This window comes from Neopelma chrysocephalum, unplaced genomic scaffold (assembly GCF_003984885.1).
Source record: "Neopelma chrysocephalum unplaced genomic scaffold, ASM398488v2 Primary Assembly neopelma1_71, whole genome shotgun sequence".
Taxonomy (NCBI): domain Eukaryota; kingdom Metazoa; phylum Chordata; class Aves; order Passeriformes; family Pipridae; genus Neopelma; species Neopelma chrysocephalum.
This window is the reverse complement of record NW_020897731.1, coordinates 670,790-682,327: the sequence shown is the minus strand read 5'-3', so window position 1 is coordinate 682,327 and position 11,538 is coordinate 670,790. Positions and strand designations below refer to the sequence as shown.

The 11,538-nt window shown below is 42.3% G+C and overlaps 1 protein-coding gene across 5 annotated transcripts in view; it reads right to left on the bottom strand.

Moving 5' to 3' along the window:
• DOK7 (docking protein 7) overlaps window positions 1-10,234 on the bottom strand; it is a 58,084-nt gene extending 47,850 nt beyond the window's left edge. For all 5 annotated transcript variants that reach the window (XM_027686540.1, XM_027686541.1, XM_027686539.1 and 2 more), the window contains exons 1-4: window positions 10,132-10,234; window positions 9,952-9,997; window positions 7,568-7,798; window positions 3,557-3,757 (exon numbers count right to left, since the gene is read on the bottom strand). In XM_027686540.1, the coding sequence (XP_027542341.1) occupies window positions 3,557-3,757; window positions 7,568-7,798; window positions 9,952-9,997; window positions 10,132-10,185 (532 nt within the window). In that variant the 5' untranslated portion in view covers window positions 10,186-10,234. The remainder of the gene's footprint in view (window positions 1-3,556; window positions 3,758-7,567; window positions 7,799-9,951; window positions 9,998-10,131) is intronic.
• Between the last annotated feature and the right edge of the window lie 1,304 nt (window positions 10,235-11,538).

Genomic DNA, 11,538 nt, shown 5'->3' with positions numbered 1-11,538 from the left:
GACGGAAGGAAAGACGGAAGGAAAGACGGAAGGAAAGACGGAAGGAAGGAAGTACCTAATTTTATCAAAATACCAAAACAATCACAGAAATACTCCTGCTTATCTTGCAGTTAGCAGCATCAGCATTTGTTTTTCCAAAGGGCACTAAGGGTCCTACAGGCTCCTTTCTTCAGGAAACAGTGTCAGAAAACATGACACAGCTTTAAACCAGGCTCTGGAAGCTAATCCTGAAGCACTTGAACATTAAATTCTCACAGTATTAACATGCCCTTTTATTACCCTACTTGAATTTTTTCACATTGACCTCTAAGTCAAGATTCTCCTGGCAACTGGTCATTTTTATCTGTGCTCACCAATTGAGCAAGCAGCTTAGGAAAGTGAGAGGCTCCTTTTTTCCAGTCTGTTCCTCTATGTAAACCTCTCAATTGACTCCCAGGCCAAGATGCCTACTTTTTTGCAAATGGTATGTGTGATTAAGCTTCAGCTACAGAGAGAGCAAAATTTTGCCCCAGAAAATAACTTATCTGCAGCCTTCAGAAGCAGAAAAAGTATTTTCTAATCTCTATCAGTACAGTTGTGATGCTAAAAGTAAGAGAAGTTCAAAATGTAAATGCTCTTTTTCCTATTTATGAATATGCCTGTGTTAACCATCTTGAAAATGCACCTAGATTTAATGTTTGGAATCTCAGCATTATCTCAGACGGTTTCTCTCTACCTGGATTGAGTACCAAAGCCTTTGGAGTTGAACAAAACCTGTACTGAGCAACTAATTCCAGAACATAATTAATTATTTTATATTTATGAAAAATTTTGTAAGGAAGCAAGAATCAGAAAACTAAAACCAATTCATGCCCTTTTAGACCTCAGTTTTACCACAGATATATCTAAAAGTAAGCTCTGCTTCTGTTTGGGGCTTCATGGGTTTTAATATGGAGAGGAGAGGCAATTGAACCACAAGATCATTGGTTCCTTTTAATTAGGTATTTACTACAATGGTATTTAAACCTTAAATTCACTAATCCTCTGCACTCAGAACTCCACAAGAAGAATGTGAGCAAAGATATGGTTTAACCTGTAGGAAAGTAACATTAATAATAAGAGTCTGCATAATATTATGCGACATTTCCATGGCAGGGTAATGGAGAGTGCTTTTGTTCAGGAAATAAAACAACTTCCTTAATAACATATCAGTTTTTTCCCTGAACATTACTTGCTTGCCTATTCCTCAAGAATTCCAGAAGACTGAGGTAAGAGAGTCAGATACCTGAAGAAAGATGGTCTTTCTCTTTGCCAACACTCTTCTGTCAAAAATAACCAGAGTTATACTTTTATTTAGGTTCTATTTACAAAAAAATTTTCTTATAGTGGCAATATTAACTCAAATGTTTAGAGTAAACACATATTTAAATGTCGTTATGCTTGCAGATATGTTTAAGCGCTCTGTTAAGGGCAACAGCTCCTTTAACAAGATAAGCTTGAACTTGTAAAGAGTTTCCAGCTGTGACAGGCTATTTTGTACCAAAATGACTATGCACACCTGCAGGAGAAAGGCAAACACACCCTTTCATGGCCACTGAAAGGTCTGAGCTATCAAGACAGACATTTCTTACAAATGATCAACAAATTGGGAACCTTTCCAAAGCACTTGTCTAATTCGCATCACCTGCCAACTAAAAGCAAAAAAGAGAATTCGTACTTAAAAAAAGCAGGGACACAGGAGAACTATTGATGACCTCATGTTCCTTACCAGAAAGTTTAAGTTAAGTTTAAGGGAGGGAAAAAGAAACCAGCTAGGTAATCCAGGTTCCACCACCTGACCACCTACAGTTTCACATTTCATGGAATTACAGAATCAATTAGGTTGGAAAAGACACCTGAGATCATCAAGTCCAACCCTTGACTGGACATATCAACTAGATCATGGCACTAAGTGCCACATCCAGTCTTAAACACCTCCAGGGATGCTTACCTCACCACCTCCCTGGGCAGTCTGTTCCAGTGCTTGACAACCCTTTCTGTGAGGAAATTCCTCCTAATGTCCAACCCAAATCTCCCCTAGTGCAGTTTAAGACTCTGTCCTCTTGTCCTTTCGCTGGTTGCCTGGGAGAAGAGGCCACCCCCCACCTGACTACAACCTCCTTTCAGGTAGTTGTAGAGAGTGATGAGATCATCCCTGAGCCTCCTTTTCTCTAGGCTAAACAAACCCAGCACTCTCAGCCATTTCTTATAAGACTTACCCTCTAGACCCTTCCCCAGCTCCATTGTCCTTCTCTGGACTTGCTCCAGCACTTCAATGTCCTTCTTGTAATGAGGGGCCCAGAACTGAACACAGCACTCGAGGTATGGCCTCACCAGTGCCAAGTACAGGTGCACAATCACTGCCCCGGTCCTGCTGGCCACACTATTCCTGATACAAGCCAGGATGCCATTGGCCTTCTTGGCCACCTGGGCACACTGCTGGCTCATGTTTAGCCATGTCAGCTGTTGACAATGTATCATCCATCCACATTTCATACTTCCTGTTCCTTCTGCACCTGGTCTAGTGAAAGGTGCCCCTGCCCCTAGCAGTGGGGTTGGAACTGGATGATCTTTAAGGTCCCTCCCAACCCATACCATTCTGTGATTCTATGATCTGGCATCCTGGCCCATGGATTGAACTATTTAGGCTTTCTGCAATTTGGAGGTAAGTTACAGCAATACTCAGTAAACCCAAACCAGTTTAAATTCTTGGAGCATAGCAATTGTATCAGATTTAGAACAAGCTACAGAAGAAATGCCACAATTTAACTAAAAAACATAAATGAAGGATTACATATACGTATATATATATATTTATATATACACACCCCCTACTATTTCTGGGCTTTCTTATACAAGTAAAATAGCTAATCTTGGGAACTAAGCATTTAAGCTTAAGAGCAGGGATCTAGGGTCTCTCCCTTGCAGTTGTGCTCCCAGTCTCAAAGCTACAGACACATACTCAGTTTTTCTCTTGTGATCTCAGTGATATTTCAATGCCTGGTTACACAGTGAGACAACTTCAAAGCCTTGTAGTGGGCTGTTTTCTTTGGGGGCACCAACCGTTCCTCAGGAAGATAAAGATTTGAAGCCCTGCATATTGAAGGGGGCCAGGAACTTGGGTTTCCCACTCCGTAGAAGTATGGCAACCAGAATTAACATGCAGAGCAACAGTACACAAGTCCCAAGGAACAGGCAGAACAACTGTAAAAAAGTCCCAGGGAAGAATATATTTGCATCTGGATCACCTCTGAAACCTTCTAATTTTTCAGTTGGTTAATTGAAGAAATCCATTATTTTCACATTTCAGTATGCAAGTCAAACAACTTCACATTCAAACTGGCAGTCTGCATACCCACTGAACACCAGGGTTTTAGCCTGCAGAAGTCTACTCGGAACAGATCCTCTGATATGAGGCTGCCTGTATGACAAAGCAGCACAGCTGGTTCTGCAGCCTCCACTTTGAATGAGACTACATTTTCACTTCTACAAGAGGTATCAAGCAACTTTTAGAGGACAGGTTTCCATTTGTACTTACAGAAGCCGCACCTGGTACCCCCTTCAAAGATGAATCCGTTTGGGACAGCTCCATACCGGCGCAGATCTGAGAGCTTCCACTGCCCCATGACACTGGGAGGAAGGTCTTTTGCAAGGACAAGAATGTCATTGCAGAAATGCAGGGTAGCAGGCCCACTCTCTAGTTTGGTGCCAGGTGCTACAAAGACTTGAAATCTATGAACTATCAAATAAGGAAGAAAAATATTACTGTACAATATACAAGTAAGGTACCACGACTTAAGTTACATAGGTCATTTCCATTCAGCTGTGGTTCTTGGACCAACCCCTGCCCACACCAGGAGACTCTAACATAAAGATTCTACATGGAGCCCAGACAGCCCCATGAAAGTAACTGTAAGCTCCCTACCCTCTATTATGCCAGTTTAGAATTGGAAAAAACCCACTGTATCTTGGTTTGATGCTACAAATTATTAGTTGTAATGCTACATTAATTAATCCTAAATCTTCCAGGCCACTCCATATCTCAGATTAGTCAGTTATCCAGCACACATTTCACTTACCTCTTCCATCCCTGCATCACTACACAGGTTTCTTTCTGTCTCCTCATCTAAACTGTGTTATTCCTTTCCTACGTGCATGTACACAAATAACACGATGCCCAAAACCCAAGGCTCAAAGAATTAGGCAAATTCTAACCAGATCTCTATCACTGACTCATTTGCAACCTTTAATAAATTGCTTCATATCTTCCCTAGCAGTAAAACGAGGAAAATTACATTTTTCCACCTTTGTGATTCTTTTAGGAGTTGGTGATGGTAGATGCCCAGACATTTAAAATTACTAGGAAATTAAATGATTCATAGGTAATAAAACACTTTTAGGTGTCAGTTAATTTTTCATATTTCACAGCCTAAATTTCAGAGGAGTGGAGAAAAAAAAAGTTTACAAATTTCAGGTTCAAATCCCAACTCCAGTATTCCCTATATTGCAAGGGTCCTTACCTAAAGTAGCAGTTATTCTACGCTGGTCTCCCATTCTGTCTTGCAGAGCTATTGCATTCTGAATAATAAGTTATTGGGATCACTGCAAGGGCTCAAATCTCAGTGTTTCAAAGGGAGCAATTTAAGTGAGCAAGCATATAATTCTCAAACAATAATTTCGACCTCCACTAGTCCTCTAGTTTCTTTCATATTGTGATTAGACAACAAAAGAAGAAAAAATAACACAGAAAAATAATTATAATTTAAAAACAACACCACCCAAAAAAACCCACTTGTCTTAGCAGAGAGAAGCATCAAGACTGTTACATTTCCCAGCAGAGTTTTTTAGCAGAGTGTTTATCAAGAAGCACATAGATTTAGCTTTTGGTTATGTATTAAAGATCATACAAAAAGCTCCTTGCCTACGAAATCTACAGGGTAACTTCCAGGTAGTCTCAGTTCTTACAATCACTCTTCCCTGTTTCTTGCCCAGACCTCTCCAAGCATCACTCATTTCATCTCGGTCTGAGTCTTGCTTCTCATCTAACTTCTTGCTATATTCTTAGTTACGATCTGAGCTGTAAGTCAACTCCTCATCTATGACATGCATTTGGTAAGTTCCCTGAGGCTCCAGCAGAATTAGCCACAAAGTCATTCGAGTGAAATGTGCAAGGAGACAGAGATAGATCTAACTAACCACAGCTCTACTTACAGCTCTGCCAGTAGTGCTGCTAGGGAGCAAATCAATAGTCACACGATGTCCCCTTTTGGGCACATGGTTGTTATGCAACCTGCTTAAACATAAACCATGAAAAAGGCAGCAAAACCATTGTGATGAGGAACGCTCAGTAAGGAATCTTTAATATCATTTGGACCCCTCTGCTCAGTTAACTCTGCCCAGGACTTTGCTGACAATTAAACTGCGGGAGCAGAAGCATCAGGGTTCTTCCTGCTTCATAAATTAGGAATGGAGCCCACTCTTCATACAATCAGTTGCAAGTTACAGCAGCTGCTGAAAACAAAGAGCTCCATCTCAAATTCTAGACCACTGTCGAAACACAGCATATCCAAATATGAACAAAGCCAAAGTAGAAGAAAAAGCATATCTGAACATGAAGCTTTCTCCATATGCCGCTTTCTTGGCAAATTGGATTTTTTTCCAAAATTCTCCCCAGCCATCAACTTCTCCTATTCTATGAAAGAAAAAAAAATTCTTGAAGACATAGAGCTGAATATACCCATGAACAGAAGGTACTACTTAAATTCCTCATTTTCTTCAGCTAATCTTTTCCTCTTCACAGCTATTCACTGACCTGCAGTATGCTAAATTCTCAGAAAGAGTTGAGGGAGGGCTCAAGAACATTCCAGGAATCACATCCACCTCATCTGGCTAAAAACTGAGAGAAAACACTGGGAATTCCAGTGTGAATGCTTCTATTCTGTGGTCCTCATTCAAGAACAGTGTCAACTCCTTTCACTTTTTTTTTTTTTTTTGCTTCCCAGACTCTGAGGTCATCTGTCTCTTGCCTATTTTTATCATCCAGCCACCTTACTTTCAAGGCACACAAAGGCACTCTTACTACACTTTAGGAAAAAAAACTAGTCACCATCCTCTCTTCATCTAAGTCTCCTCTCTTTTTTATTTCTGTCTACTCAAACTAGACTCACTTTAATTTGACTTCTTTCTCCTAACTGAAGCTTCACTGAAAGATAAAATCCTGGAAAAAATTCTATGCTCTGGTTTAGTCTCCTTCCTCTAAGCTTTTTTTGCAATTAACTTTCTACAAATTATTGTCATTTCAACCAATTATACTTGTTGTCTTACTTGTGCATTTCTCCACTTCCACACAAATTCTCTTCCCCCACTTCATCTTTACTCCATGGCTGCACATGTCATCATCCAATAGCCTCTATTCCTACCTCATTCACAGCTTTCCTTGAAAAAAACTCTTCACTGGTTTTGTATTTCCTCCAATTACAACCATAAACCTCACACCCAGGTTGAGATTACTTTGTTCATCCCAGCACTGCATCAGTGCAAGATCATAAAAACCAGACCTACCCTGTCAAATTCAAATTCTCCTTGAGGTTCTAGGACAAGTTTATGCTATATATGGATCTCAAATCTAAAAAAAAAAAAATAGAACTGGAAGACAATATAGCTGTATCATCTAAGTGTACTAGTGACTCCAGCTACTTTTGCTGGTATTGTTCAGAAACCCCCGTAACCTTTTCTGTTATGCAAGACTTCATATTCGATAGCTCTGAGAGGTACATCCACACATCTCACTTCTGATACTTCTACATTTTTTTACTGAAAAATTCCCAGGCCATCTTTCAACATATGTACTGCAAAGGAAGAGCCACAAACCCAACAGATGGCACAGCATATGTAACAAATGATAAAGATGGCTAATGTGTGTCTCCCACACACCTACCCTCCTTCCCTAGTTATGACTAAACAAACATAAGACAGATACTATGGATTACCAATATCATCACTCTTTGTTCACTACTGTACATTTTAGAGCTGCTAACCAAGAAAATAAAATAAAAGGATGCAGAAAGGTGAAGTTAGCTGGAGAGAATAGGTCTGATGACAATCATTATTGCAAGAAGTCTCTTTCTGAAATGGAACACTAGCAGCAATAAGCACTATCAATGCAACACCTAGTGGGTGGGCCTGAACTAGCCAAGTACAACTCAGAACTCTGCATCTCTTAATTCATGTTCCCAGAATCCCTGAGTAAACTGTAGGACCAAGTCTGATCACTTTGTTTCAAAGCTACACACTGTCAGTGCCAAAATCAAAACCTAAGTTAAGAGGTCTCATAGTTATCCATCAGTATTGGGCAGTACTGTAGTCAAAACCTATCATAAGGGACACCTGCTTTCATATCTAAGGGGAAGACCAGTCTCTTCACTCTCAGATGAGTGAGAGCCTTTTCCTGTACTTTTTTATTTGCATTTTAGTTTTGCTTTTCCTTTGTTTTTTACCCCATAGGGGCGGGGGGAGGTGTGGGGGGAAGGTGCAAGAAGACAGAGGTTACCTTCCCCCAAACTGTAGCGTATTCGTACATCCCATGCGTACATTGTTTCCTTGTTCTCAAATCCCAGCATCACAACTTGAGAGAGACAGATGATTGCGAGTGTGTGATTCAGGCCCTCGTAGGAGAGCCCAGGCTCCAAGCCACAGATGTCTTCTAAGGTCATGCTGCTCCTCTCCTTGTGCCCTTTTGCTCGTTCAGATTTATCCTTGTACACCAGCATGAGCAAACAGTCTGAAAGAAGCAAAACTGTCAGAGATGATGAGGCAGAGCATAGACCATAACACATTTCTCAGCATTCTGCTGCAATACAAAGGTGCTTTAGAAAACTGCATGAAGTCAATGTAAGAACTCAGATTCCTTTTCCCACTCCACCCCCAGGTAGTTTGTAGCCTTTGTTTTCAGGAAGCAAACACTGAAGACATGTTCCAAGAGTAATCTGCAATCAGGAAATAAGGAAGCCAGTAATAAGTCTTCCCTATTTTACTCATCAAAGTCCAGTGGTTTTTTTCAGATACTCTCCCAAGTCTGGCAGGGACTGACTCATTAATTCTGAACATTAGGAGTTATGCTATGATACTGTTCACATTACAAACTCTAAGGATCGAGAGGCTATTGTCATCTGTATTTCCATTAGAACATACTGAACCACAAATGAAATTCTTACAGTAGCTCACAGATTACCCAACTACTAAATGGCGAGCACTGCGAGATTGTTCATGCCGGCTCAGGTTTCCCAGTTAAATGCTACACAGTAGCCCTTGCTAAAAATCATTATGTGACACACCTTCTTTTATTTATTTATTTTTTAATGTTTGCTTGTCTCACCAGTTGTTTTTAACCCCTTCCTAGAGGCGTTTATTACACAGAAACTATGCAACAGAAGAAGGCAATTCCAGTGCCACAGTCCCACAGGAAAAGCACATTTCACAAGCAAATGCAAAAAAAAAACAAGAAAAAGGGGAAGAGACCTCTCCCACTTTTTGCATTTATGACAAAAGCAGCCCTCTTTCCTCCAGGTTCCTTTCCTATCACCCAGCACTCAGCAGTAAATTAAATTAATTGTCAATACCAAAGCTGCAACATCCACAGCTTAAACTGAGCTACAAACCACAGAGAGAAAGACCCCCTGCACCATTTTATGAATGTTGGGGTGTGGTGCTCTGAGCCCTGGCGAGGTGCCCTGGGGCTCTCAGCTGGGCAAGGACTGGCAAATCTCCAAACAGATGAAAAATGACTGAAAGACTGAACTGTCTGCTAACTAATGCAGAGCTTTGCATGCATCCCCAATTGTCTTTGTGCACCTGTTAGCAAAAACAGCTGCAACCACGATGTTTAAGCATTCTACAATACAGTTGTGTGTCTGAAGAAACAACATCTATGGTTTACGTAGCGAGAAAATCAAATCAGTGGGGGCTTTTTTTTTGTAAACCTGGCTAATTTAGCTAGAATAAAAATATTACTTTTGAGGAATAAGCTACAATGAGTTCATCGATAGATGAGGTTCCCTCATCTATCCTCTTCAAACTTGGCTTAGTTGTGTTAGAAATCCAGGCCCACATTCACGTGTCCGGATATCAGCTCTAGGATCAACACATGCCCTTTCACACAGAGAAGTTTCACAGGTTCAGATGAGATATAGGTATTTAAGACACTAAAAAATTACTGTAACAGCTCAGGTAACATGAATTAGGTTTGAAGAGCTTCAACTACTATGAAACCTTCAGCCTAGAAAAGACACCGTAATCCATTCTGCAGCAATGCAGATTCACATTTTCTAAGTGACAACGTTTAGCCCTGAAAAGATATACTTTTGGGCCCAAATGTTTTCTCTGTTGGGAATAGATGGGAAAACCCAAAACCCACTTTTCTCTCTGCAGCAGTAAAACATCAGCTCTGTGTAAGATTTTCAACTTCCCCTTCAGAAGCATGGAAACGATCTTTCTTTTTTTTCTTTTTTTTTCCCTTAATTCAAAATGTCATTTTATTTTTAAATTGAAGTGATATTTTCTGTCAAAACACTGATCAAAAATAACTACCAAGCTTACAATGCCAGCTTTTTTTTTTTACATACACCCAGCAATCACCCTGAAGAAATAATAATAATTCAAAAAAAAAAAAAGAAAAAAATTTCATTTTAAACGGGCACCAAACCCAATGACTCTGCCTTGGAAAGTCACTTTTCCCGTTGGTTTTAGCCTGGCATTAAGCTGCGCAGGAGCTCGCCCCGAGGCCAGACAAAACTTTTGGAGAGCCCTGCCAAGGGTGCGCACCCCGAGGGGAGCCCTGAGAGCCCCAAGGGCCCCGAGCCCTGTCCCCCACCGCCGGGAGGAGGAGGAGGAGGGACACTCCTGCCCTGCCTCCCCCCAGCCCGGGCCCCCTCTTACCTGCCACCGGGGAGGGCTTGCGCAGCACCAGCCACCTGCTCTTCCACTGCAACGAGAGGCAAAGGGACAGGGTTAGCCAGGGCCGGGCGGGGGAGAGCGGGCTCTCTCCCCTCGGGGGAAAGGGGCGTCGGTCGGGGACCCCCGGCCCCGCGGGGCCGAAGGGGCGCTCGGAGCGGGGACCTTTTTTCCGTCCCTCAACTTGACGTGACCCTCCACCACCACGGAATCCGTCATCTTCAGTCATGATTCCGGACAGCTGCGCCGGCTCGCTGCGCCCGCCCCACGCTCCGGCCGCCCGAAGGGTCACTTCCAAAATAGCTTTAGGAGGGCCCCGCGCGGGCGGCGCGGCACTGCCCGGCCCCTCCGCGCTGGGGGGAAAGGGGGCCCCGGGAACCGTTTCACTGAACTTCTTTGTTCACGTATTTTACTGTACGGGTGGTTTTGGTTTGCTTGTGGGTTTGGGTTTTTTTTTTTTAATCATTATTCTTTTTTTTTCTCCAGGGTTTCAGAGCGGGAGGCGCGGGCCGGCGCATCCGGAGCGTCGCAGCCCCGCTTGGGCCGCCTTGGTGGATCCGCTCCGGGCGGGACCCCCGCCCTGATCCGACTCCGGGCTTTGCAGCCGCCCGGCGGGGCAGCCCCACTCCGGGCTTTGCCGCTGACCCGCCCTGGGCTGCCCCGCTCCCGGGCGGCCGCAAAGCCCGGCCCGGATTTCCCTCGCGGAGCGGGGCCGGCCGAAGCACTCACTGCACCTTCCTTATAACGCCCAATTCTCACTTTTCAAAAGCGTAATTACAGCTCTCCTTGGCTCCCAGAAGACATGCAGCCAAGTAGCCCAGATAAAAATAATCTTCTCTTTTTTTTTTTTCTTCTTTGCAATGCAACTGTCATGAGATAACAACACGCTTCTGCCAAGCCCAGAGCAGCTACAATTAATGGAATAAGATGTGTTAATGATGTCCTCAGATTTACTTCCACGAGCAATGGACTAATTAGAGTCCATTATTCCAAAAATACTCCTGCTGCATCTTATTTGATGGTAATTAGTTCTTCAGCTTTTTTGAACAGCACCACAGCACATTTTTCTTTCAATAGCATAATACAAGGGATTTTTAGATGTTTGAATTTATTTCTTTCCTTTCAGTCGATCAGTTTGCATGGAATAACACACAATTTAATAAAACCATCTTTAAGCATGTTTCGTAATGAATTAGGAAAGTGTTTGTTCCACTGGCTTTGCATTCCAATTCAATTTCAATATAAAGTTAGGAAAAATATCAGATAAAATTTCACTAGTACATCTAAGTTGGACTTTCATTTTAACCAAAGTCATAATCTCTTCAAGGGGGTGAAAATTATGGAAGCTGAGTTTCCATGGGGTAATGCTCAACAGAAAGACAGAAGGCAGAAGGTGCTGGAGTGCCCAGTAGGAATGTGACTGATGTCAGGGGTGTGAGAGGTCGGGCAAGGACATCTCACTTATCCTGGTCATTTCCTTGTCACCCCTACTGTAGGTTTGTGCATTTAATAGAGTGCTAGTCACCATACAGCTGATGCTAAATTAAATGTTTTTAATTTAGTTCCACAAAG